The 24,435-nt window shown below is 60.6% G+C and overlaps 4 protein-coding genes across 5 annotated transcripts in view; 3 read left to right on the top strand and 1 right to left on the bottom strand.

Annotated features, from left to right (window-relative positions):
• MYO9B (myosin IXB) overlaps positions 1-1,551 on the top strand; it is a 75,828-nt gene extending 74,277 nt beyond the window's left edge. The window contains exon 41 of the mRNA XM_044921969.1: positions 114-1,551. Within this exon, the coding sequence (XP_044777904.1) occupies positions 114-529 (416 nt within the window). The 3' untranslated portion in view covers positions 530-1,551. The remainder of the gene's footprint in view (positions 1-113) is intronic.
• A 1,373-nt stretch (positions 1,552-2,924) lies between these two features.
• Positions 2,925-6,143, top strand: USE1 (unconventional SNARE in the ER 1). The gene is made up of 8 exons (XM_021683150.1): positions 2,925-3,120; positions 3,465-3,514; positions 3,674-3,752; positions 3,843-3,995; positions 4,502-4,514; positions 4,954-4,981; positions 5,274-5,448; positions 5,690-6,143. The coding sequence occupies exons 1-8, from the start codon at positions 2,953-2,955 to the stop codon at positions 5,870-5,872; spliced, it is 849 nt and encodes a 282-aa protein (XP_021538825.1). The 5' UTR covers positions 2,925-2,952; the 3' UTR covers positions 5,873-6,143.
• Positions 6,144-8,135: 1,992 nt separating this feature from the next.
• OCEL1 (occludin/ELL domain containing 1) lies at positions 8,136-10,403 on the top strand. The gene is made up of 6 exons (XM_021683149.1): positions 8,136-8,205; positions 8,568-8,744; positions 8,872-9,071; positions 9,287-9,452; positions 9,703-9,756; positions 9,940-10,403. The coding sequence occupies exons 1-6, from the start codon at positions 8,137-8,139 to the stop codon at positions 10,060-10,062; spliced, it is 789 nt and encodes a 262-aa protein (XP_021538824.1). The 5' UTR covers position 8,136; the 3' UTR covers positions 10,063-10,403.
• Positions 10,404-12,932: 2,529 nt separating this feature from the next.
• On the bottom strand, positions 12,933-22,956 carry NR2F6 (nuclear receptor subfamily 2 group F member 6). 2 transcript variants are annotated; one of them, XM_021683148.1, is made up of 5 exons: positions 22,408-22,956; positions 18,710-18,804; positions 15,155-15,570; positions 14,986-15,124; positions 12,940-13,668 (listed from the first exon to the last, which is right to left on the bottom strand). In XM_021683148.1, exons 1-5 carry the CDS (start codon positions 22,692-22,694, stop codon positions 13,394-13,396), a joined length of 1,212 nt encoding a protein of 403 aa, XP_021538823.1. In that variant the 5' UTR covers positions 22,695-22,956; the 3' UTR covers positions 12,940-13,393. The 2 variants fall into 2 exon arrangements, with proteins under 2 accessions (XP_021538822.1, XP_021538823.1); XM_021683147.1 differs by having other exon boundaries at positions 12,933-13,668; positions 14,986-15,570; positions 22,408-22,955.
• Between the last annotated feature and the right edge of the window lie 1,479 nt (positions 22,957-24,435).

Here is a 24,435-nt window from a genome sequence, read left to right as displayed (position 1 = left end):
AGGCAGTGTCTGCTTTTCTCCTTCCCATGTCCTCCACCACCGGCAGGCCCTGGGGCAAGGGTCCGTCTACTGGCCCCGAAGCTGCAGTAACCCTGCCGTCTGTCTCTCAAAAGGGCCCCCTGCGCCTGTTCTCCCCAGCCCCGGCGCGCCCACCCTGAGCCCCCTCCCTGTGGCAGCCGCCCCTCCACGACGAAGGCCGTCGTCCTTCGTGACGGTCAGAGTGAAGACCCCCCGGCGGACCCCCATCATGCCCACAGCCAACATCAAGCTCCCACCCGGCCTGCCCTCCCACCTCCCCGGCCGGGTACCGGGTGCCCCGGAGGCCGCTGCCCCAGTGAGGCGCCGAGAGCCGCCTGCCCGCCGCCCGGACCAGGTACACTCTGTGTATATCACACCCAGCGCTCACCTGCCCGTGCAGGGCATGCGGGAGCCCCTGGACGAGGACGACCGGCCTCCGGGGGCCAAGCGGAGGTACTCAGACCCCCCGACCTACTGCCTGCCCCCCACCTCGGGCCAGGCCAACGGCTGAGGGCCCGCGGTGCAGAGTCCCTGCAAGTCTGAGGACCAGCCCGTGCCAGAGCTGGGCACTGAGCTGCAGAGCCAGCATTTGGCTGAGAAGGATCCCGAATGAAAAGCTCCAAGACAATGTGAGGTGGGCGCCAGCCCCAAGTGCAGAGTCCAAGCAGGGAGAGGCCAGCCAAGGCCCGGCCGCCCTTGCTGAGCCCCCACACCACGTAGATGCGCCCACCCAGAGCACCAAATCATGGTGGGCGGCCTGGCATCTGGCATCTCCCACCTCCCTTTTTGTTTTATATGGTAACTGTTTCTTTGTGCGTGGTTTACATAACTTTAAACTGTAACAGCCTTAACAAGAGACCAAATTGTTTTTTATACTTGTATGTACAAACTTTTATATTAACGTCCTGCATCTCCCTTATAACCCGGACTTGAGCCTTCAGAGCAAAGCGTGCACGGCCGCCGCATGTCGGGGGCTCAGACCAGCACTGAGGACGGCCTGGGGGGCCCATGGTCTGAGGGCCGGGGCCTTGCACACGGGATTTGGGCCCTTGGGGCCTCTGACTGCCCCAGGTGTGTCTCGGACGCATCCTCTTGCCCGGCTGGCATGCATCTGAAGGAGTGTTGGAGCCTCTCTGGGAATCAAGGCTGGTGGCTGGAGTCAGGGCACAAGGTGGTCGGCAGCCTCCACCTGCAGCACCACAGACCTCACATCCCAGGGAGACTTGAATGTGGCCATCACTCTTCTGTCTCCATGCCCCGGACTCGGGAGGCCAGAGGAGGCGACCCTCAGCATACTGCCCACTCCGTGTGGCCAACAGGAGCCGAGACTCAGGACCACTCACAGGCAGGGAGGGCAAGGCCTGGGGTTGGACATTCCTGCTGGTCGACAGTGACAGCCTGGGGATCTCCGGAGTTGGGCTCCCCCTCTCTCAGGCTTGGCTCACTCCTCAGACACACAGCCACAGGTCTGGGACGGGAGGTGCCCCAGGTGCCCCACAAGCCGTGCAAAATAAAAAGTGCCTGAAAGGTGTTTGCGTGCAGTTCCTGCTCAGACTGGGTTTGGAGTTTGTTAGAGGAGCGCGGGGCTAGCAGGTGGGGGTCCACCCTGTGGCCTCAGCCAAGAGGGGTGCAGGGCGGGGGGCTGTGCCCCTTGTCTGGGAGGACCTGCCCTGAACCTCCAGCCAATTGCTGTTGGAATTTCACATGTGCTCCTCACACTAGAGTGGTGCATTTGCTGGAGGTGCTTGTTTATTGATCTGGAAATGGGAGGGGGGGGGTTGGCAAAGAGCCTGTTGTCCTGGGAGCTGCCTCCCATTGCCCTGTTTTAGCACCCAGCCTCTCCCCAGCGAGGGCTTGAATGTCAGCTACAAGGCCGTCTCCCTCTGAGAGGATCAGTCCCTGGTGGGCCCAACGGAACCGGAAGCCACCCCCTGCCCACTATCCTCTCTCAGCCCAGCTCTCAGGCTGCAATCAGATGGGCAGCTGTGGGAACCTGCTGGCAGGTGGGACCCATGGGGCCGGGGTGGGGGGAGCAGTGAAGAACCCTAGTCCAGACAGCACATGAGGGAGTTGGGAGGCTTGTCTGAGGCCACACATTTGGGATGGGGTAGGGCTGGGATTCAGAGCCTGCCCCATCTGCCTCCAGTGCCCCCCTTCATCCCTGGGTTTAGTCTGCTACATAGTATTTTGCGAGGACACCAGGCCCACGTGTGACCGGGACACAGGTGACGTGAGGGGTGGGAAGATGGATGAGTGCCGCAAGTCAGGCTCCAGTCCTCTGAAGCTGCAGTCCTTAACCCTGTCCTCCGCAGGCCTAGGGGTGGGGGGAGGTCGCAGGATGGGCCTTGACTGGGGACTCAGGTGGGGCTCTCTCCATGGGGGTCTGGGCGTTAGGGGTGACCCTGCCCCACCTCTCACCCCCAGAGCTAGCCAATATCCCCCCCCACCCCGAGGCAGGCTTTGTCACACCACCCCTTTTCCAAAGGAGGAACCAGGCCCAAAAAGTTAAGCCTCCTCAAGGCCACTGCGGGGGGTGGAGTCAGAATCAGACCCGGAAGCTCATAACCACAAACTTCGGTGGGCCCCTAAGCCTTGGATACCTTAGTCCCAGGCCCGTACCCTGGGAAGAACCGGGGAAGGCTGCCTGGATACGGAAGAGCTCAGCGTGGGAAGAACCCAAGCCGAAGTGGGCGTGGGGAAGGAATTTTGAGCAGGAGAAAAGGAATAAGCAGAGGACGTATTGCACATGGGACTGACATCGAAGGACCGGTCCTTTTAACCCTTCCGGAAGGGTTAAGACGCTTGAGAAGGGAAAACGCGATTCAGCCCTGAGTAAATACAGACAGGAAAGCGCCTCTCCTTGAAACAAAACATTAGTTCCGTCCCAAAGACGCAACCGCGAACGAGTGGTGGACGCACCCGGAAGAAGCCCAAATGAGGGCACTTCCGCCCTTCTCCAAGATGGCGCCGGCGGAAGGGGCAGGGTACCGCCGAGGGATGATGGCAGCGTCGAGGCTGGAACTGAACCTGGTGCGGTTGCTGTGCCGCTGCGAGGCGATGGCAGCGGAGAAGCGGGACCCGGACGAGTGGCGTCTGGAGAAGGTGAGGGAAATCTTTATTGTTAAGCAGAGCCCAATGCCCAGACGGCGACCTCCGCATCTAGCGACCACCAGGCCCTACGCCCCAGTCCCAACGGCCGCTCTGACCACGCCCCTTCCGGCCGGTTCCGCCACGTCCACCTGTAGCTCCCGCCCCATTCCCTACAGTTCAGCTAGCCCCGCCTCCCTGACTCCTCCCCCTTTCGGCCCAGCCCCCTCTTTGGCCCCGCCCCTTTGGTGGCCCTGCCGCCCCCAGCCCCCACCCCACCCCCACCCCACTTTGAGCAGGACCCGGAGGAGTGGGAGGGTGTGGCAGACCAGGCTTACACCCCCACTTTCCCTCCCCAGTACGTGGGAGCCCTCGAGGACATGCTGCAGGCCCTGAAAGCCCAGGCAAGGTGAGTGTAGGCGGCCACAGGGGCTTCAAATCTGGGATGGGAGTCGGGGGCCAGGGCCGGTCCCTGTTGGGGAATCCCTAGGCTCCAGCCCCCTGCTGAGACCCTTCCCGGAACTGGGGACAGTGGGCAGCCTTTCTTTTTCCTCTTCTCGCCTTCCAGCAAACCAGCCTCCGAGGTGATCAATGAATATTCCCGCAAGGTCGATTTCCTGAAGGGGATGCTGCAGGCAGAGAAGCTGGTGAGCCGGCCTGCTCTACTTCCTCAGCCCTCATCACGCTCACCTGCCCAGGACCTATCCCTCTGGTGACCCCTTTTCCCTCTTTGGCAGACCTCCGCCTCAGAGAAGGCCCTAGCCAACCAGTTTCTGGCCCCTGGCCGTGTACCAACCACAGCCAGGGAGCGGGTGCCTGCCACCAAGACGGTGCATCTGCAGTCGCGGGCTCGGTACACCAGCGAAATGAGGAGTGAGCTGCTAGGCACGGTAGGGCTACCTCCCTGGTCCCTGGGAACCCTTTGGTCAGGGACAGTTTCGTGCCTGGATGTGGCCAGAACAAATGCTGGCAGGTGCAGGGACCCAAGGGGTCCCAACAGCCTCTGCCCTGGGCCATCAGTCGGCTTCCCAACAGAAAGGCGGAGCCAGGACTTTGCTAGATGTATGAGTTTGGTCCAAGGCAAAAATGGTATAGATAGTTAAGACCCAGAGCAACAGATAGGCAAGTTTGCCACAGATAGATGACTGTGTCTCATCCTGCCACAAATGGACAAGTTTTTCCATCTGTAAAATGGGACAGCATGTGTCTTCTTGAGCATTTTATGTGGATCAGGTAAACCCTTCGAAATATGAAGAAACTGAGGCCCAGAGGTCATGGGACTTGCCCTGGTCCCTGAATGAGTGTGTGTGTGTGGGGGGGGGTTCTGAGAGCAGAAAGGACATTTTGGGGGGGCAGGACAGATAGGTGACTTCATGCCTCTCTCTTTTTCCCATAGGACTCTGCTGGAGGTGAGTCGCCCTGAATGAAACAGGACTTGAGGCTTAACTGTCATGCCGCCTCACATCCTTCACCTGACTCCCCCAGGGTCTTCCACAGCCCAGGGAGCATAGCCCCAGGGGCGTCACCTAGTTATGCCTGATGGGGGTACCAGGACAGAGGAGCTGGCCCCCAGAGGAAATAAAGCTGGAAACTCCCAGGCCACGGGGCCAAGTTTAGGCCAGCAGAAGGGACGTGGGGCCTGGGGGAGCCCAGATAGGGGTGAGGAAAATTTCTTAAAAGAGAGGGCTTTTGAGTGAGGGCTTTGAAGCATGATCAGGAGCTCACTGGGCAGCTGACTAGACAGGCAACGACATTATGAATAGCAGACACATCACAGGCAATGATCAGGAAGCCGGAAAACAGGAAACCAATCCTTTCCTTCTTCCTGCTTGGCTTTTTCACTTCCAGAGCCCCAGCTGGATGTGAGGAAGAGAACGTAAGTGTCTTCAGCCCTTGGGTGGCCCTGGGGTGTGAGGAGGGCGGGCGGCTGGACAAACCTTGGGCCACTGAAGGCCCAAACCATGAGGGCCTCCACAAGCATCTAAACTACTGATCAGAAGCCACTTCTGGGGATGCTCTTCCTAAAAGCCAAAGTAAAAAAGGGGAAACGGAGCCCCAAGCAGGGCAGTGGCTGGAGCCATAACCTCTGGGTTCCTTGGGAACATGTTGGTTTCTTCCCCTCCCCCACCCCGTCTCATGCCCACTTGTCCACCTATGTATGAGGTCAGCGGGGTGACAGGGCCCAGACCAGGGGATGAGAAACAGTCGGCAGCCGAGCTGGACCTCGTCCTGCAGCGACATCAGAACCTCCAGGAGAAGCTCGCGGAGGAGATGCTAGGCCTGGCCCGGAGCCTCAAGACCAACACACTGGCCGCCCAGAGCGTCATTAAGAAGGACAACCAGGTGTGAGGACTGTGGGAACTTTCCAACCTCTGCCCTGGGACATCAGAGAAGGCTTCCCAGCAGAAGGGCACTGTGGCCAGGGCTTTGTTGGATAATAGAAGTTTGGTAGTAGGCACAAACAGAATTCCCAGCAGAGGGGACAGTACCAGCAGGGCCTAGAGGAGCAGACTTGCCCCCAGGTGGCGGGGAGACACCACACTTGACCGCAGTCGGGTTGACACTCTCCCTACCTCACCCACAGACCCTGTCACACTCCCTCAAGATGGCTGACCAGAACCTGGAGAAGCTGAAGACAGAATCCGAGCGGCTGGAGCAGCACACACAGAAGTCTGTCAACTGGCTGCTCTGGGCCATGCTTATCATCGTCTGCTTCATCTTCATCAGCATGATCCTTTTCATCCGCATCATGCCCAAACTCAAATAAAGACCTGTCCCGGCCCACCCTGTCTGCCCTCTGTCTGCCCTCCACCCGTGTCCAGGGCTGCCCTTTGGGCTGGGCAACAATATGGGAGGGTCTTTGGAGGTTCCTGAGAGCCACAGAAAGCGCATGAGCAGGAGAGGAAGGTCAGTCTGGGCGGGGTGGTGACCCAGTGACCTCCCCCTTCAGTTCCCCCCTGAGTACCCACCCCACACCGGAAAAGGCCAGGCCCCAAGAAGCCGCAGGAGCCCGCAGGCTGGAAGAGTCAGAGCCAAACACAGTGCCTTCAGCGCTTTGCGGTTGGGGTGAGGCTGGAGGGTGGGGGAGAAATGGGGCTATGTCTGGAGGTCAGCCTGGAGGAGGGAGCATCAGGGCTGGGCCTTCCTTGAAACTGAAGATGATAGTTCAGAGATAAGACTTAGTCCAGCCACGACCTGAGCTCTCCGGAAACTAGAGGCTTCAGCAAGTCATTCAACAAACACATGAGGGTCTGTGGAAACTCTGCCCTGCCAAGGTCATAGCCTGATCATTTCAGATGAGAACTGGGGGGGGGGGGGCGGGGGGGGCACTACCCCCTCCCGAGTAGGGACCCTGGAAGGGGTCATAGAGTGGGAGTCCCAGGAGAACCATTGGTCCTGGGCTCTGCTCTCACCCCAGGCGTTGAAAGCAAAGCCTGTGAAGGGGGTGATCAAGGGAGCTCAGTGAGGGAGGCTGGGCAGGTGACAGGTGCACAAGGGTGTTTGTCCCAGACCCATGGGAGTGTGAGTGGGCACTCTGGGGACAGGCATGGAAGTGCCCAAGTGGACCCCGATCAACACAGGTGTAAAAACACCAAGTAAAGCTTTTTATGAGCTCTAATGGCAACTTTTAAAAAATACATCTTGAGGGGCACCTGGCTGGCTCAGTCAGTAGAGCATGCAACTCTTTTTTTTTTAAGATTTTATTTATTTATTTGACAGAAAGAGACACAGCTAGAGAGGGAACACAAGCTTAAGATGCAGAGATGGTTCAATAGGAGTTTGTTAATAGCCACATTAATGCATCGGGAAACAAAATCGTAGGGTGAAATGGTACATTGTACTGTTCAGTATCCATTGCTCAACATCTCTCAGTAAACAATTAGCAAAGACAGATATTTTCCTCATTTAACTGCAAAATCTCAAGCCAAAGAGCATTGAATTCAATGAGCAAATACTGGCAATTCTGCCATCAAAGAGAGGGAGGTGGAGGGGAATGTCCACAGTCCACCCAACTCCCCCGAAGATTTAACATTGTCTGGAAGTGCTGGTCAATACAACTAGACAAGAAAGAAGAGATTTGACTGAGAAATGAGAAAGGCAAAGTTATTTGCAGATGATATGACTTATTCTATATGAAAAACCCAAATTAACTTTAAAAAGCTATTTCAACCAGAGAATTCAGTAAAACAGCAAGGGATTTAATTTAGTTTCCTACATGGGGAAAAAAAAAAAAGCCTGCAAAATGTATTGGACGATCTCACCTATAATAGTAAAAGAAGATACACTACTTGGTTAAACTACATCCTTGGTATACAAAGAGCTCCCAAAAATCAACAAGAAAAAAAAATGTGCAGGAAAAGAAAGACAAATCATTTCTGAACTTTTTCTCTCACCAGGTTAGTCAAGACTTAAAACTTTGAAGATACACTTGTGGGAAACCGTGATAGCACCGGAGTTTCAAAAGCTGTGGGGAAACCAGTATTTCTCTCACAGCTGCTCAGAGTATAATAATCTAGTGATTAAGGAAATATTTTTAAAATTTAATTGCTGAGTAAATAAATAAGTACAAGTTTGCCAAAACCACCGGTTTTTCAGGCCAAAAAACCCGAGGGTCAGAGAAGGTGAGTCACCAGCTCCAAACACCCAACAAACAGGTCCGGTCTCTGTTGGACTCGAACCTGGGGCGCTTCAAAAGTGGACCGGCTTGGGGCGCCTGGGTGGCTCAGTGGGTTAAGCGACTGCCTTCGGCTCAGGTCATGATCCTGGAGTCCCGGAATCGAGTCCCGCATCGGGCTCCCCGCTCAGCGGGGAGTCTGCTTCTTCCTCTGACCCTCCCCCATCTAATGCTCTCTCTCTCTCTCTCATTCTCTCTCTCAAATAAATAAAATCTTTAAAAAAAGAAAAAAAAAAGTGGACCCGCTTCCCTTAACGCTGGGTCCCGCCCCCTCACCGCCAACCCCGCCCAATTTCTCTAGGCCCCGCCCCGCCCTGTGGAGCGACCCCGCCCGTTGGATCCAGCCTTTGAAGTTAATGCACAACACTGACTCAGGCGCCTCTCCGGGAGCGGACCCAGGCTCGGAGAGCCGGACGCTGGGACAGGTAACCCCGGACCGGAGCGGTCCGTGCGGCCCGCAGCTGGGGCGGAGGTTCCGGGGGACTTCTCGGGGGCGGTGTCCGTGGGCTTCACGCGCTCCAGCCGCGCAGGCGAGGCTGCAGCAGCGCGGGGGTTAACTGGAGGCGGGCCCACCCAGGATACGCGGTGGCGTCACGGGCGTCGCGCCTTTCCGGGTCACGCAGCCAGGGGCGGGCTGCTCTGAGAGCCAATCGAGTGCGTCTATGCAAATAGCGGCGGAGCTAGCGCTCTCGCCAGTCGGCGGAGAGTTGGCCGCTCCGGGCTCCGCCTCCCGGTGGGCCCTCCAGGCTTCCCCGCCTCCAGGCGCGCCTTTCTCTGGTGCCCACAGGCGGCCCGCCGACCTCCCCCGCCACGCGGGGGCCACGGCGCCCCCCGCAGGACCCGCCCGCTGCCCCGGGGATGCCCGAGCGGCGCCTCCCTGAGGCCGATGCCCACCCGGGAGTCCTCAAAGACCCGCGGCTACCGGGGGGACCTGCAGACCCGCCCGCCTGGCCCTGGGCCCCCGGTGAGTCCGAACGGGTGGAGGGTCCCCAGGCCGAGCCTAGGCAAAAGATCATTCCCCCCAGTTTGAGGGATCCTGCCTTCCCCATACCCTGGTTAACTCCAAACCATAATTCCTGCGGCACCCGCAGCGGTTGGTGCCTCCAGGCCCGGAAACCAGCGCCCCCCGCGCTTTGCGCGAGGGTCAACCAGGAGCGCACAGCGCAAGGCCCAAGAAGATTGTATTTGAGGATGAGCTGCCCTCCCGGGCCCTCTTGAGCACCAGGAAGCCTATTGAAGCCATCCCCAGGGGGCATATGCCAAGGGCCCACCCAGTGCCCGACTATGAGCTGTGAGTGTCCCCCACGTTGTTCCTGATGCCTGGGAACAGGGAAGGGGCACTGAGGACGGGGCTTTGACAAATGAATAGGAGTTTACTAAATAATAAAACGAGAAAAGGAGTTTGGGGCAGGGAGTCCCACATGGGCAAAGAAGAACAAATTAAACTGATTGGGGGAAAGGGACGAGTTCTTTCCATTCACACTCTGCTCCACTTTAAACCCGCAGTAAGTACCCACAAGTGAGCAGTGAGAGGGAACGGAGCCGCTATGCTGCAGTGTTCCAGGACCAGTACACAGAGTTCGTGGAGCTCCAGCAGGAGGTGGGCTCTGCACTGGCAAAGCTCCAGCAGCTGGAGACCTTGCTGAACTCACTGCCCAGGCCGCGAAGCCAGGTCAGCCCCGGCAGAAACCCCTGCCCCACAGCCCTTCCAGGTGGTGGACCCTGGCCTCTGGGACCCCCTCTGGGTCCAGGTCTCTGGGCCCCTTCCTCCTCTAGGCTGGGTGGGCACCACAGTATAGGGGTCAAGGTCAGCCCTTGAAGTCCTCACTAGATAGGTCACTTTGTCTATCTGAGCCTCAGTTTCCCCATGCCTCCTTGGGTTCAGCATTCTCTGAGCCCCCCACCCCCTTCTCCACTTGCAGAAGGAAGCCCAAGTTGCCGCCCGTGTCTGGAGGGAATTTGAGAAGAAGCAGACGGTGAGTCGTGTCCCCTGAGTCCCACAGGCTGGCCTTTGCACGCCTGACCCTCCCATGAGGCTCAGTGTGCCCAGTTTCACGGAAAGAAAACTGAGGCCCAGAGAGAAAGAGGCAAAGGGTTGAGCCGCTGAGGGCCAAAGGCCAAAGTACCACAAGGACTTTCCTGGGTCTTGCCCTGCCCAGGACCCCAGCTTCCTGGACAAGCAGGCTCGCTGCCACTACCTGAAGGGCAAATTGAGGCACCTCAAGATGCAGATCCAGAAGTTCGATGAGCAAGGAGACTTCGAGGGCTCTGTGTACTTCTGAGGGCCCTGGCAGACAGGCAGAGAGGTGGCGGTCCCACCTGCCCTCGCCTCTCCTCCTACCTCCCGGCTTTAGCTCCTGCTTTTACCGCCTCCTGGGGTAGCTTTGGCGAGTGCCTCAGCCTCTGAGACCCAGCTCTGATGGCGCCTCCTCCGGGAAGCCGTCCCAGAACCTCCTCAGGGACCACCGGCTCTGAGCCCGGATCTCAGCCCATCCCCTGGAAGCAGGTCCTGCCTAAGTCTGTATCTCAGTGTAATAAACATTTATGATGTCTGCTGCGTCCAACTGCTTAACACTCCTGAGCTCACTCAGCTGTCACCGAAAACGTGTTCTTCCATTTTCCAGAGTTAAAAATCGAAGTTCCGGGAAAGGGACTTACCCAAGCAGGGTGTGAACGCTTGTCTGTCCAGAGGGTTCCCTCTCCACCCGGAGCCTCACGTGGCCTTCTGGTGGGAAGCTGAGGGGCTGACATCCAGCATTACTGCTCAACCAGGCTTGGGCTGGGGGAGCTCCAGGAGCCAAAAGTTTTCAGTAACTGGGGCGCCTGGGTGGCTCAGTTGGTTGAGCATCCGTCGGATTTCAGCACAGGTCGTGGTCTCAGGGGTCATGTGATCGAGCCCTGCGTCGGGCACCGGGCTCAGTGGGGAGTCTGCTGCTCCCTCTTCCTCTCCCTCTGCCCCTCCCCCTGCTCTCTCTCCCTTTCTCTAAAATAAATAGGGGGCGCCTGGGTGGCTCAATCGGTTAAGCATCTGCCTTCGGCTCAGGTCATGATCCCAGGGTACTGGGATCGAGCCCCAGGTTGGGCTCCCTGCTTGGTGGGGAGCCTGCCTCTCCCTCTCCCCAGTCATCTCTCTCTTGATATCTCCGACTCTCCCAAATAAATAAATAAAATCTTTAAAAAATAAAATACTTAAATCTTTTAAAAAAAATTTTCAGTAACAGAGGCAGGACTGGCAGAGGACCCTCCCCAGTCTTGGTTAGTGGGCATCCTACAATATTCATGTGGCAGAATGCCGGGGACCTGGAGTCCCTGATGCCAACCCAGATGCGTGAGCCCTTAAAACTCCACGTCTCCCAGAGCACTGCAGGCCCAGCAGCGATGGATGCCAGGCAGAGTGTGAGCGCAGCTTGTGCCGGCTCTGGGAGAGTCCCGTGGTGCCCACCCCGTGCCAGGCCCGAGGGACGGAGGGTCGCCTGGGTGGCTCAGTCGTTAAGCGGCTGCCTCCGGCTCAAGTCATGATCCCAGGACCCTGAGAACATGACATGAGCCGAAGGCAGACGCTTAACTGTCTGAGCCCCCCAGGCGTCCCCTTCTGACTCTGCCTCCCAGGGGAGCCCCAGGGGATGGGGACCGTCAGGCATCTACTGCAGGCAGGGAAAGCAGTGTCAGCCACCAAATCCCAGAGTCCTCAGTCCCAGGACCCGTCCCCATGGGGCCTGTCTCCTCAGGGAAGATGGCCTGGGCCCAGTGAGAGAGCAGTAACAGAGGGCCGGATGGCAGTCTTTACCACAGAACCTCAGGAGGTCTTCTTGCAAGAAGGGCCGTATGCGTCGGGTTTTGTAGGAGTTCTGCAGTCAGGCCTAAGACATCCACGTCTCTGGCCTGGGGACTGGACAGCAGGACAGACAGAATGGTCTCGCTCCGTTCTCAGATGTCCTGTGAATCTCATAGGTCATCGCTGTCCAGCCAATTGGAGGGGGCATATGTTTGCTTACCTGCAGGGCATCGTGGAAGACGCGGACCCCGGGCAGAAACAGTCCACCCTCCAATGGGAGCCCAGTATCCTCTCCATCCCATTCCTACTTCAGTCCCCTCTGGGGGCAGAGCATACCCACAAGACCCCCATTCGTCCCCCAGGAAATGGATTCAGACACCCCGCCTTCCCGCTCAGGCCTCTTCCTAGATGGACATGAAGCAGGTGGGTGCTCATGGGGAGCGTTTTGAAGGTTTAAGAGCTGAGCACGGGCCCAGCCTGCGGAGCAAGACCTGAGTTCTTCCCCATTTTCAAAGGGGCATCTTGGATGGAGGGCTTGTCTTCCTGGCCTGCCCCCACCATCCAGGCTCTTTCTGCCCACCCTCTAGAGGCACAGTCCTGACAGTCAGTCCCACAGGCGCCTTTCCCACCACAGAGCTGGGCCACGAGCCTCTGAGGCCAGGATGGCAAGGTCCCTGCTGCCATCCATCACCCCACATCAACTTAAGTCCACCTTCCAGATGTCAATCTCTGAAAGAGTCTTTTTGGTTACATGTGAGAAGAAACCAAACTCAGGCTCAGGCACAAAAGGGTAAATCTGGGATCATGAAACTGAAGCACCTAAAGGTTTCAGATATGGCTTGATCCAGGGGCTCCAAAGGCACCCTGGAAGTTGGTCTTCCTCTTTTGGCTCTTTCAATTACAGCCTATTTCCAAATCCCACCATCAAATCTCAGTGGCCGTCTCTGGGCCACACGCCCTCCCTGAACCAATTGCTGTAGCCAGGGGAGGGAGGGCTCTGTCTGGGCTGAGATCATGTGGCAGAACTACCCCAAATGCTTCTCCCGAGGACACTGGGGCCCGGACACCATGATTAAGGGCTGACCAAAGGAAACAATAAGGTGTTTGCTCCAGGCCCTGTGTGAATCTATGAGGCCCACCTTCACAGGCCAGAGCCTGAACCTGAGCCTGAGCTATCTGCAGGACTCAACTCCTATGGACTCACTAGCTGACCACAGGACCCCTCCCTGCCCCCAGCTGCTTCCCCACAAAACTGTCCAACAAAAACAGCAAGTAGGGCTGTTGCTAGGTTGTGGGTGTCCCAGATGGCTGGGAGGGGGTAGCCGTGGTGGGGTGCCCTCCGTTCTGCCTTCCCCTCACAAAGATGATGGAGGCCGAGCAGGTAGGAAACATCTTTATTATTGGCCTTGATTCATTCATCATGTAGTGTGTGACGTGGAGTACATGTCCAGAGGATCTGCCTGGCGCGTACTACCCCCGCCCCTCTAGTGCAGACACCAGGCCTCTGTCCATCACACAAGGGAAGCCAACCCCACCGGCCCACAAGTCCATGCTTGGGGTGCTGAGCTCCAGGCTCTCCCAGGAATGGACCCTCGGTCCCTCCCCCTCTATTTTGGCCAGGAGTCCTGGGGAGGCCGAGGCTGAAGCCTGAACAAGCACTCTCTTTTTGGTTTCGTGATCATTTAAAAAACAGAGAAGACAACATTTCACAGTCTTTAAAAAATAGGAGTCTGAGGAGAGAAGCCAAGGTCCTCCACTTGGGGGCCCCGCGCGAGGCCGAAGCATCCATGTCCCTTGAGGTCTGCAGACCCAGCCGCAGCACAGCCAGCCCTGTGAAGTCACTGGCCTGAGCCATAGGGCCAGTTGAAGGTACTTCCTGACAGCAGCATGTCTCGGATCAGCGTCTCGATGGGTGTCTTGCCCACCAGGCGCATGAAGAACAGCTGGGAGATGAGGGAGGCGGGGACAGCGCGCAGGGCTGGGAGCCGAAGCAGCAACCGTCCGAAGCGCTGGGGCTGGGACGGGTACTGAGCCCGCACATACTCTGTGAGGGCCACCTGCGCCTTCTCCTGCAGGCTTTCCACGTGTGCTGGGTCTGAGAGGCCACAGGCATCTGGGGAGACAAGGGCAGCGTCAATCGGGTGGGCAGTGGCAGGAGGACACGAGGCCCCTCCAGGGGTGACCGGAGGGCACCACTCGGGGTTGTGGGTCTGGCGGGGAGGCGCGTTCAGGTGGGAAATGGAGGCCTGAGGCACAAATGGGCGCATCTCAGGCAGTGCCGGTCCTCAGGAGAGACTGAGGTGGTCTCAACTGCGGCCAGCAACACAGGAGTGTGGCCAGCCGTGTCTCAGGACAGAGGAGCCCCGACTGAGGCCTTTGGCAGGGTGACAAGTTCTAATCACGCTCGAGGGGAAGGGAGCTAGGGAGGGAGGGGACTTGGGAAGGAAGGCCAAGCCCAGAGGGAGTGTTCAGACAGAATGGCCTAGTGTATCAGTGAATGTGACAGCATCTAAGCTGGGGACCCATGAAGGGTAAGGTACTGGGGAAAGAGGGGCAAAGCCATATTTATCAAATGAAAGCCACCTCTCAGAGTGCTGGGTCTGGTTCTTGCATCCCTGACCCCACGAAGATCCCTATGGGATCCGGAACCTTCCAGAGCGCAGAACCAGCTGTGCCACTGGTTCTTACTCCAGTCTCTGGAGTGAGGCAGGGCTTTCGGGTGCTAGATGGGTTAACTGACGACAAGGAAGGCACCGGGACCGCCCCGCCCTAGCCCCGCCCACAGAGGGAGGGGCTCCAGGACACGCCCCTGCCCAGTCCCACCCCAACCATCCCCCACCCCCGCGGCCTGGCTGCCAGGAGGCCGCCTCGGGGGCAGTTTGGGAACCCTGGGTCAGGCGTCTGAGGGCCCAGGAATCAGGGGGTGGAAAGGCTCAGGGGAGGCCAGGCCCAGGTGTCAGAGTATCGCGGCCTGGCAGTCCTCCACAACTGCACTGGAAGCAGGAAGAACTCCCTGATTTGGCAGACGAGGGTCAGAGGGGCTGGGGAGGACAAAGATAGGGACTGAGGGCCAGAACCAGGTGTCCGGGACCTCCCTCCCTCATCCCCCCCACCTCTCAATCTGCCCACTGAGCACGAAGAGCACCCTGATGAGGGGGTGGAGGGTGGGTCTCAGGGAGCCTGGGAATCAGGGAGAGAGGCTACTGGGGCCTGAGTCACGGGTCCAGGCCCAGCTCTGGGTTCTCAGGGAGACCTGGGCTCCGGGGGTGGGGACATCGGGCCCCACCCCCACCCCTACCGCCCTTATCAGCGCTCAGGCACGTGCAGGGCCGGCTGAGGGTCAGGGAGTGGAAGGCTATGGGGGCCCGGGCTCAGGGTCCAGCTCGGCCCCCTCCCCGCCCCCACACCCGGGCGCGAGCGCGCATCTCACCCGGCGTGAAGAGCGCGATGGCCTTGAGGCAGCCGTACTCGGCCGAGTCGACCTGCAGGCGGCCCAGCTTGTCCACCTGCTCCTGGAAGGCGCGCACCTGGTCCATGAAGGCCACGGCGCGCTCGGCGGCCATGGGCGCGGCGTGTAGGCCGGCGGCGGCCAGCAGCGGCGCCGTGTGCAGGGGCAGCGCCGCCTGCGCCGCGTTCAGCACGAAGAGCTCGCTCCAGCTGAGGCGCAGCAGCGCCACCTGGTCGGCCACGGGCAGCTCGGGGAAGAAGGGCGCGTGGCGCGCCCACTCCACGGTGCTGAAGAGCAGCCGCGCCGCCAGCTCGCACACGTTGTCGATGCCCAGCACCGCGCCCGCCGCGCCGGCCCCCGCGCCGAACGCGCCCGCCGCGCCCGCCCCGAAGCGCCCGGCCGCCGCGGGGTAGGGCTCGGCGCGCAGCAGCTGCGCGATCAGCTCCGACACCGGCTGGCCCGGGAAAAGGTCTCCGCCCGCGGCCGCCAGCGCCGAGCCCGGGGGGCTGCCCGAGGAGGCGGCCACGGCGCCGGGCAGCGAGTGCGGGATGCGGCCGCGCTGCACCGCTGCGGGGATTGAATGGAGATGCGGAGGAGGGAAAGCAAAGGGGGCAGGAGCGGAGGGAGGGGAGAGAGGTTCCCCCCACCCAACCCCGCCGCCGCAGGGAATCGGGCGGGGGGAGGGGGGCGGCGGGGAGCGGGGGGCAGGGGATGGGGGGAGGCGGAGTGACGAAAACGGGCACGGGGAAGGGATTGAGGGACACAGGGAGATCAGACAGGGGAGAGGGAGGGAAAGAACGAGGGGACGAGTGGGTACCCAGGGTCATGGGGGGCAGGTGGAGAGGAAGAAAGGGGGAAAGATAAAGTCATCAGAGGGTCACTCAGCCCCTCCCCTCAAAGGCTCCCCACAACCCAGCCTTTCCCTGGACCTCCCATCCCACCCCATGGGTGCACAGCTTGGTGGGAGGGCAGGGGCCCCACCCTGCTCTGCCCTGTGCGCCCTGGGCCTAAGGCCATGTCCATAAACCACTGCCATCCCCACTGTTTGCAGAGCAGGGTGGTGGGATGCCTGGCCCCCTCCCTCTGAACGGTGTGAGCTCCACTCAGCAGCCGTGGAGGCTAGACCTGTCAATCATGCCCCCATCTGTCAATCATGGGGGTCCCAGAGCTGACAATGGGGCCAGGGAGGGGTCACCTTCATACTACTTGGGGCCCCTGGCCAGCCCATCCTTAAAGCAAGTGATTTCTCCTACGGAGATGGGATCTTTCCTCTAGCTCCCAGCCTCACCCCACCCCCAGGTCACGGCTCCCAAGGGCAGGTCTCCTCCATCTGCTGCGACCCCGGTGCTAGAAGAGTCCCAGCCAGCCCAGAGTAGGTGCTCAATACACATTAACTGCCATCAGTAGCCCTGCCTGTTAAGGGGGCAGGGGGAGCACCCACTGCCGGCTTCGGCCAGTGTCCCCAGGATTCAGGTGAATGAGAAGAAGGAAACTGAGGCACAACGAGGAGGAGGGGTAGCCACAGGCTCAGCTGACCTGTGCCACGGTGGGCGGGGTGGAGGGGCAGACTGGGCTGAGAGCCAGACAGAAACTAACTAAGGGTCTTTAATGAGCTGGCATGCCCTGTCACATCTCCATGAACCCATGGTCAACCGACCAGGGAGTGAATGGGGAACAGAATGTGGGTGGGAGCCAGGGGCTAAGAGAGCTGAGCAGGGAAGTGGGAGCTTGGGTTCGAGGCTCCATGGGATTTCTATGTCTCAGGATCAACTGTCAAATGGGTGGAGCTGGATAAGGCCAGAAAGTGGATCCCAGCTCAACCCCTGGCCCCCCAGGGGCGGGGGGAGGGACCTATTCCTTCCGGCCCTTTGCTCACTCAGTTCTAAACCCCATCCCCACCATTCATCCATCACCCAGCCACGTCCCTACCTCAGAGCCTTTGCACTCACTGTTCCTGCTTCCTGAGAACCCCTTCCCCAGCTCCTCCTCTTTATTCAGCGCAACTGTGTGGGCGGCTCAAGTCCCAACCCAACCCAACCCTACTGCTCTCTGACCCTGGCAAATGGCTTCACCTCTCTGCTCGCTGTGCTCCACTTCCCCATCTGTAAGATGCAGATGGTAATAACCAGTCACTAAATTAATGAGAATCTAACTTGCTTAGAACAGCACTAGACATACAGTAATGGCTAAATGGGTAGTAATTCAGGCCAAGAAAAATGTATTAAGTGCCTTCAATGTCCTAGGCCCTGGATAGGCACTGGGGCTAGGTCAGAAAACAAGAAAAACACAAGTCCCTTTCCCCAGGGAGTGGACATTCTGGTGGGGGAGCAAGTAAATTACAGAGCAAGATAGATGGGGGGGGGGTGAAGAGCAATCAGGAGGGCTTCTCTGAGGAGGTGTTCTTTGAGCAAACCTTAAAAGAGGTAAGGGGTACCTGGGTGGCTCAGTTGGTTAAGCATCCAACTCTTGATTTCGGCTCAGGTTATGATCTCAGGGTTGTGAGATCAAGCCCTACACTGGGCTCTGCCCTGGGCATGGAACCTGCTTGAGATTCTCTGTCCCTTTCCTGCTGCCCCTCCCCCCACCTCTTTATTAAAAGAAAAGAACAGAAAGAAAGAAAGGAGGTAAGGAAGCCATGCTGGTATCTGGGGTAAGAGTGCTCCAAGCAGTGGGAACAGCCTGTGCAAAGGCCCTGAGGTTAGGACTGTGTTTGGGGCATGAGCTGTGATTATGATTTTTTTTCCCACGCCTGAGACTTTGGAGATCTGAAGCCCTGATGTGATGTACATCAGGACTTTAGGTCAAATGGACAAGTAGAGGCAAAATCCAGGTTGTGGGGGGGGTGGGGCAAGTCATCCCCGAACTTAAAAAGGACCAAAGAAGAGTAATCAGACGGTCTTAAGAGAAAGTCTGAGCAGCCACTGCCAGCGCCCTTTCCAGAGGCCAGCAGAGAAGACACCAACTTTAGAGCAGGGGAGACTCGAGAGGCAGGGAAGCACTGCCAACCTGCCCCAGGAGAGTCCTGACAGAGACAGGAAGCCCAGCCTGGGGTTCTCATCCTGTGAAGCCAGACACTGGCCCCCAGCCCACCGGGCTCCATGTGGAAGCCTCTGGGTTCCAACGTGTGCTCGGCCCACTTCTGGGCCCAGCTGTCCGGCACGTGTGCACGCAAGTCCCCAGGGCAGAGACAAGGGGCTGGGCCTCCCTCTGGCTCCCGGTGCCCAGGGTCAGGCGGAAGGGTAAGCTGCCCTTTGCCTTAATCGGGCGAGTTCCTGCCTTGCACAAACACAAAGCAGGGGGTGGAGGATGAAAGGAAAGCAATCCAAAAAAAAAAATCCTTGTTCAGACAGCGTTGGCCAGGCTAGGGGGCACAGGGGCCACTGAGGTGTCAGGGCGAAGGAACTTGACTCTGAGGCCAGGGGCCCCGGAGAGGAGGGGCTGGGGAGCAGAACCGTCCTCACGGGGGCCTGAATCAGGGTGTCCCTTGCATCCCCGGCAACTCCGCAGCCCCCAGGTGACCATGGATAATTGGATTCCTCTGGCCCGGGGCGGGACTGAGGCCCACGAGATCGTGGGATCGCTGGTAACAAGGTTAGCAGGCGCCAGACCGCACCCTCCGCGGCTCCCAGACCCCCCCCGAGACAGGGAGTGAAGGCAAGGGCTGTTCGCACCCCCGTCTGCCTGCCCCAGCCCGGCGGGTACTCACCCTCCTTCCTCATGCCCACCCGGAAGCACTTCTTCAGGCGACAGTATTGGCACTGGTTCCGGTGATGCTGGTCAATCTGGCAGTCACGGTTGGACCTACAGGCATGCAGGGGGTCACCACGACACCCACGCCTGCCCCTGGAGCCACCCTATAAGCCACCTTTGAAGGCCGCACCTGAGAACCGGAGGGGCACAGGGGCTCAGCCTGCAAGTGTGCAAGGAGGGACAGGACAGTTGGAGTGGGTGGTGATGAATGGCGTCAGTCTGCGGCGAAGTGAATTAGCACACCAGGGAGGGTATGTTGGAAGTGGGCTTTGAAGGATGAATAGAAGTTCTCCCAAAGCAGAGAGGCAATTCCAGGCAGAAAGCAAGAGGAGGGCTTTCAGGCTGGAAACGTGAAAATATGAAAGCCTCAACGGTTTCGTTGTACTTGGTCATTGCGGGGTGAAGACGTGGGGTCTTTGTTCCAAGGGCAATGTGAGAACAGCAAAGGTACATGGTCAGGGAGCCGGGCTTTGGGGGTTAGCTAAGACACTAGGGGCCAGGCCAGGGCCAGTCCTCTATGGGCACAGTAGGGCGCCAGTATTATCCCCCTGCATAAGCCTATCACCAATAAATAAATGAATGAATGAATGAACCCCTGCGCTCCCTTTAAGACCCCACACCCATATCCTCTCTTCTGAGGAAGACCTTCCAACTCCTAACAGCCTAAGAAGCTTCCTGTGGGTGGCCCACAGGGATCACGGCCTCTTCCAGGGATGGGACACGGGGCCCCGCCCGGCAAGAGAATGAGCTCCCCATCCAGGGTCAGTCCCAAGCAGAAAGGTTCAGGCCCTTGTTCTTCAAATTTCTCCAGCACTTCTTCCCCTTGGCCCCTACCCCTGTGTTCCCTCGCTGTCTCTCTGGGCTCCAGGCTCTCCAAGTCCCAGACCTGGGGCAGACACCCCTGGGGTCCCAGCTGGGCACCAAGAGGGTACCCAGAGACAGTCCCAGAGTAAAACGAATGTTCGATGAAGTTAAAAATCAAACACATCTCAGCCACAGGCACTCAGCCCCAGCCCTGGGGCAGCGACTTCTCCACTGAGACTCAGTTTCCTCATCTGGAAATGGGAGGCCAGATGCCGGCTCTATATGGGATGCGCTGGGTCTGGGGAGGTCTGGGGGGCTTTGGGGGAGGGCATCAGGACCCAAGCCCAAACTGGGGGGTTCTCAATGGCAGGTTCAGGAGAGCTGAGGTCCTGGGGGTCTCCGAGTGCCCAGGTCCCAAAACGCCAGCCTCTAAGCCCAGGCCTCTGTCCCCTGCCCGGCCTGAGCCCCCAGGAAGAGGCCCTGCTAGGGTGGAGGGAGCTCAGGCAGAACCAGAACAAAGCCCAGCAGGCAGGCAGTGGGAGGGTCCTGGGCAGCCGGGTGGAAACAGCCAGGCCTGGGGCGGGCAGGCAGGCAGGCAGGGGCCCAGCTCAGGGCCCCTGACCTCAGGGGAGGTCCTGAACCTTCTGCCTCAACTTCCCCAGCTGTGGAGCTGGGACAGATCTCCTGTCCCTCCGGATGGGGAAACAGTAAGTTCCACCTGTTATCCCACCTAAAGAGCACATGCTTTGCCCAAACCCATGGCCCAACTCAGCCTCCTCCCGAGGCTTCTGGCCTCTGGGCCAATTTAATCCCTGCCCTCCCTTGCTCACATACCCTCCTTGGCTCCCTGTCATCCTCAGTCCAGCACTTCAGATCCACTCAGCTCTAACTTCTCCCATGCCCGGGGGGTCTCATCTTACAACACTGCCCCCCTAACCTGCCACTGAGTGTCTGCCTGGGCCACGCTCTCTCCAGGAGTGCCCTTCACCTCCTCTACCTGCCAAAGCCCTCCTGCTTTCAGGCCTACCTCCCACAGACCTCCTCCAGACAGCCCTCCCTGAACGTCAGGCAGAGCCCCTTGCTCTCTCCTGGGACTCCAGAGCCATCCCTCCCTCTGGCCCAGCCCAGACTCCACAGGCAGGGAGCTTCTGTGTCTCACTGTGCCCCCTCCAGACCCGGAGAGAGCTGGGATGGGAGCTGGGGTCTCTCTGAGGGGCTGGCCTCAAACCTCCCAGGCTAGGCCCTGAGGGGCCTTTGCTGAACCAATCTGAGGCTCAGAGAGGGGCCGTGACTTCACCAGGTCACACAGTGCAGAGCTTCTGGAGAACCTGCCAGCCCCAAACAACGCCCCCCTCCCCTGTCTTGTAGCTCCCTGCTCCTACCTTCAGAGAGCCCCTGGGACCCCAGAGCCACCTAAGCTCCTCCCTTACCCTCCCCAAACACCCGGCCGGAGAGCAGGCAGCAACAAGAATGAGGCCAAAGTCTGGTGGCCCAGTTAGCACCGGAGAAGGGAGTAAGCCAGCTTCCCCCACCCCCCCAAACACACACACACACAGCTACCCCAGACAAGGCCCTGACCGCAGACCTGGGGCCAAACTCCAGCCTCTGGTGCCCCGCGCCCCGCCCTATGGCCTCACCAACAAGCCCTCCATCAGCTGCCCTCTCCCTGGGGACACCCGGATGAGGACTCAGCCGCTCCCCTCTTCCCAACCCCAGTTCACCTTGCTAAGCCCCAACTGGGGCAGGGTCTCTCCCTGGGTGCCCTAGGGCAGCGCCGGGACCTCTTTGGGCCTCAGTTTTGCCTATCTGGAAAATGGGACTCTCCATACTGGCTCTGCAGAGCCTACACATGTTCCTGTTGGGGTGCAGGGTAGGAGCTTGTCAATGGAGTGAAAGGACACTCAGGGGAGAGTGGTGGGAAAGGGGGCCCTGGGCTAGACACCCAACCCCAGCACCAACCAGAGAAACTAGCAAGGCCACACCCTATCAGTGGGGACTCGAACCTCGGAAGGCCCAAGGCTCCTTCTTGAAAACATTCACCCCCACCCTGTCGGAGCCGACCGAAGTTTCAGGGATTTTCCAGGAGCCCCAGGTCGGCACCCACTCCCAGTGGGGGGAGGGTTGGAACAGCTGAGGTGTGGTCAAATCCAGCAGCCCTCCCAGCCCTCCAGCGGCAGTTTCCAGTGACCCAGGGCCCAGGGTGAGCCCAGGGTGGGGGGAGTTCCTCCCTGATGGGCAAGGCCAGCTCCCCCCACAGCAGGGCTACCCATGCGAAAAAGGCCGGAGGCCGCCCGGTGCCACCCCTGCCTCGCTCCCGCCGCCTCCGCCGCCGCGGTGGCCAGGGCGACTTTGGAAGTGATATTTGACCCCAAGGGCGCGCCGTATCGATCCGCGCGGCCGCAGACAATGGCCCCTGGACGCTGCGAGCTCCACCGTCCAAGTTCCACGTTCGATTCCCGCAGGGTCCCCTGCGCGCCGAGATCCCCGGGAGAAGGGATGCCCTGGGGTTAGGGCCCCACCCCTGACAGCACCCCCCAACCCTTCCCCGCGCGGAGATGACCCCTCTCCAGAGAAAAGGGAGGGAGGGAGAAGGAGCAAGGAACTGGGGCGGAAGCCGCAAGGGACCACCTGACGGGGTGGGGGGGGGACCTGCACCGATACAGCGCCGACTGTATACACAATCCCAGGAATGGAATGGAGGCGGGGGAGAGGGGATTTTGCCCCTGTCTCAGAGGGGGGAGTGGAGGCCCGGGGAAGGTCAGCGCCAGGCCCAAGGTGACCGAGCAGGTCAGAGGCCCGGCCCAAGCCGGGGCCGGGTGCACAGCGGCCGTGCGCTGATAGGGGGCTCACCGGCAGGTGTAGCTGAGGTTGCGGCGGATGCTCCGCTTGAAGAAGCTCTTGCAGCCCTCGCAGGTGAAGACGCCGTAGTGCTTGCCGCTCGACTTGTCCCCGCACACCACGCAGTCCACCTGCAGCCCCGGCCGCTCTTCGTCGCCCGGCTCAGCGTCGCTGGCGGCGCCCGGGGGTGAGGCCGAGTCTTCCTCGGCCGCGCGCGGGTAGCCGCCCGCCTTGTCCACGCCGTTCGTGTCGCCGCCGCCGCTGCCGGGGCCGCCCCAGCCGCCGGTCACCATGGCCATAGCCCCAGGGCAGCGGGGCCGGGGCGCCCCCTCCGTGCTCCTCCCTCCGGGCACCCCTCTCGGCCCGGGGGGACCCTACCCGGCACGCATCCGGGCCCGGCGCGCGGGGGGCACCGGCTGCACCCCCCAAAAAAGTTTTGCAGCAACTTCCTGCGGCCGGTCCGCGCGCCCGGGCAGAACTGGTCGGGCCGGTTCCAGGCCAACTTTCCCACGCGTGCGCGGGGCCGAGCCTTGGGGGGGGGGGCGCGCTAGAGGCGCGAGCCGGGGGCCCCGGGGACTCGCGCCCCGCCGCCCTGGGGCCCCGGCGGGGGCGCGCGGGCCATGGCCCGGCCCAGGCTGCGCAGGGGGCGCCCTCTGGCCTGGCCGCCGCTTGGCCGGGGGCTGCGGCCAACTTAGCGGGCCGCCATCCGAGCGCGGGAGGCCGGGGGGAAAGTTTGGCCGCAAGTTACGCGGCCGCCCGCGGCGCGGGGGAGGGGCGGCAGGCGCGCGTCGGGGCCGGTCGCCGCGCCCCCTGGCTCTCCCGGGCCCCCAGGCGGCCGCTCGGGGCCTGCAAGGCAGCGGGCCGGCGCTTCCCGAGCTGCCGCCCCCTCTGCGGCCGCGCCTGCCCGGCCTGGGCCTGCGCCTGGGCCCGAGCCTCGCTCTCGCCGCCGCCGCCGACCCCGCGCGCCGGCCTCGCGCTGCGGCCGGTTTGACACACAACGTTCCATTCGCGGGGCGGGCGGGGGGCGGGGGCGGGGGCAGGGGCGCGCGCCGCGGGCTGGGGGCGGGCGCTCGTTGCCCCGGCGACGGCCACCCTTATAAGGGCATGGGTGGCCTCGCTCGGCGCCCGGCGCCCGGGCCGGCGGGAGGGGCGAGGGCGGAGCACGGGGCCGCTCGGCCTGACCCCCCCCCCCCTCCTTCCCCCCCCCACCCTGCCCCCGCCCTCGCCCGACTCCAGCCTTAACCCCTGCCGGGCCGCGGCGGGAGCCTGGGCCGCCGCTGCCCTCTGCCCTTCCGCAGCCTCGCCAAGATGTCTCTGCAAGGCCCTCCCCTACACCTCCGGCCGTGGACGTTGCCTCGCTCAAACGCCCTCGAGGGGCACCTCGGAACCCTACCCCTGCATTCCCCACAGAAGCAATAATGGGGGGCCAGTTGCACCCGAGGGCACGCCCCTGCGCAGTACACACACACACACAAACACACACACACACACACCCCGGGGCATTTCTTTGCACAGTTGTATGATGGATTGTGTTTGCTTCCTCTTCCAGAAAGTCGCCGCGTCCGACCCCCACCCCACCCTTTCTCAGCTTGGGCTAACACCTGGTGCTGGGAATCTCCAGGGCTAAGGGATGTTGTGGTCTGTGGCCGGCGGGGGCGCGAGGTCAGGGCCCACCCACCCCCCCCAACCCCGCGCCAGAATTTTAGGCCTCTTGGGGGCAGGGCACCCACCCGCCCAGCTAGGCTAGAGGTAGCAGGAACTGAACTTCCAGGCCCACCATCCCTACTGGGGCCTGCCCCTTTTCCTCTTTAATTTCCTTTTTTTTCTGTGCTTCACATAAAGGGCTTGGCCAGGCCACCGGCTGGACTGCAGATGTCTCTTCCAGTCTCCCTGGAGCCTCTCAGTTGCCGCTGGCTTACAGCTTCACCCCCCCCCCCACCCCGGCCCTCCTCGACCCCTGTGGGGCCAACCAGCATTTATTAAGCACCCTTTGTTTGTCCCACCCCCCTACCCCTCACCTCCCGGGCCGTGCAGCCGGAG

This window comes from Neomonachus schauinslandi, chromosome 1 (genome assembly GCF_002201575.2).
Source record: "Neomonachus schauinslandi chromosome 1, ASM220157v2, whole genome shotgun sequence".
In the NCBI taxonomy this organism is placed as follows: domain Eukaryota; kingdom Metazoa; phylum Chordata; class Mammalia; order Carnivora; family Phocidae; genus Neomonachus; species Neomonachus schauinslandi.
Note: the sequence above shows the minus strand (reverse complement) of the source record. Positions and strands in the feature narration are given on the sequence as shown.

Bases quoted from the DNA above. Each gene is read 5' to 3' on its own strand.
- USE1 (XM_021683150.1), top strand. From the start codon at position 2,953: ATGAGGGCACTTCCGCCCTTCTCCAAGATGGCGCCGGCGGAAGGGGCA. The intron at 3,121-3,464 runs GTGAGGGAAATC...TTCCCTCCCCAG, and splicing joins ACGAGTGGCGTCTGGAGAAG to TACGTGGGAGCCCTCGAGGA. The intron at 4,982-5,273 runs GTAAGTGTCTTC...GTATGAGGTCAG, and splicing joins CTGGATGTGAGGAAGAGAAC to CGGGGTGACAGGGCCCAGAC.
- OCEL1 (XM_021683149.1), top strand. From the start codon at position 8,137: ATGCACAACACTGACTCAGGCGCCTCTCCGGGAGCGGACCCAGGCTCG. The intron at 8,745-8,871 runs GTGAGTCCGAAC...CGGCACCCGCAG, and splicing joins CGCCTGGCCCTGGGCCCCCG to CGGTTGGTGCCTCCAGGCCC. The intron at 9,757-9,939 runs GTGAGTCGTGTC...TGCCCTGCCCAG, and splicing joins AATTTGAGAAGAAGCAGACG to GACCCCAGCTTCCTGGACAA.
- NR2F6 (XM_021683147.1), bottom strand. From the start codon at position 22,694: ATGGCCATGGTGACCGGCGGCTGGGGCGGCCCCGGCAGCGGCGGCGGC. The intron at 18,805-22,407 runs GTGAGCCCCCTA...GCATGCCTGTAG, and splicing joins AACCTCAGCTACACCTGCCG to GTCCAACCGTGACTGCCAGA. The intron at 15,571-18,709 runs GTGAGTACCCGC...CAATCCCCGCAG, and splicing joins GGTGGGCATGAGGAAGGAGG to CGGTGCAGCGCGGCCGCATC.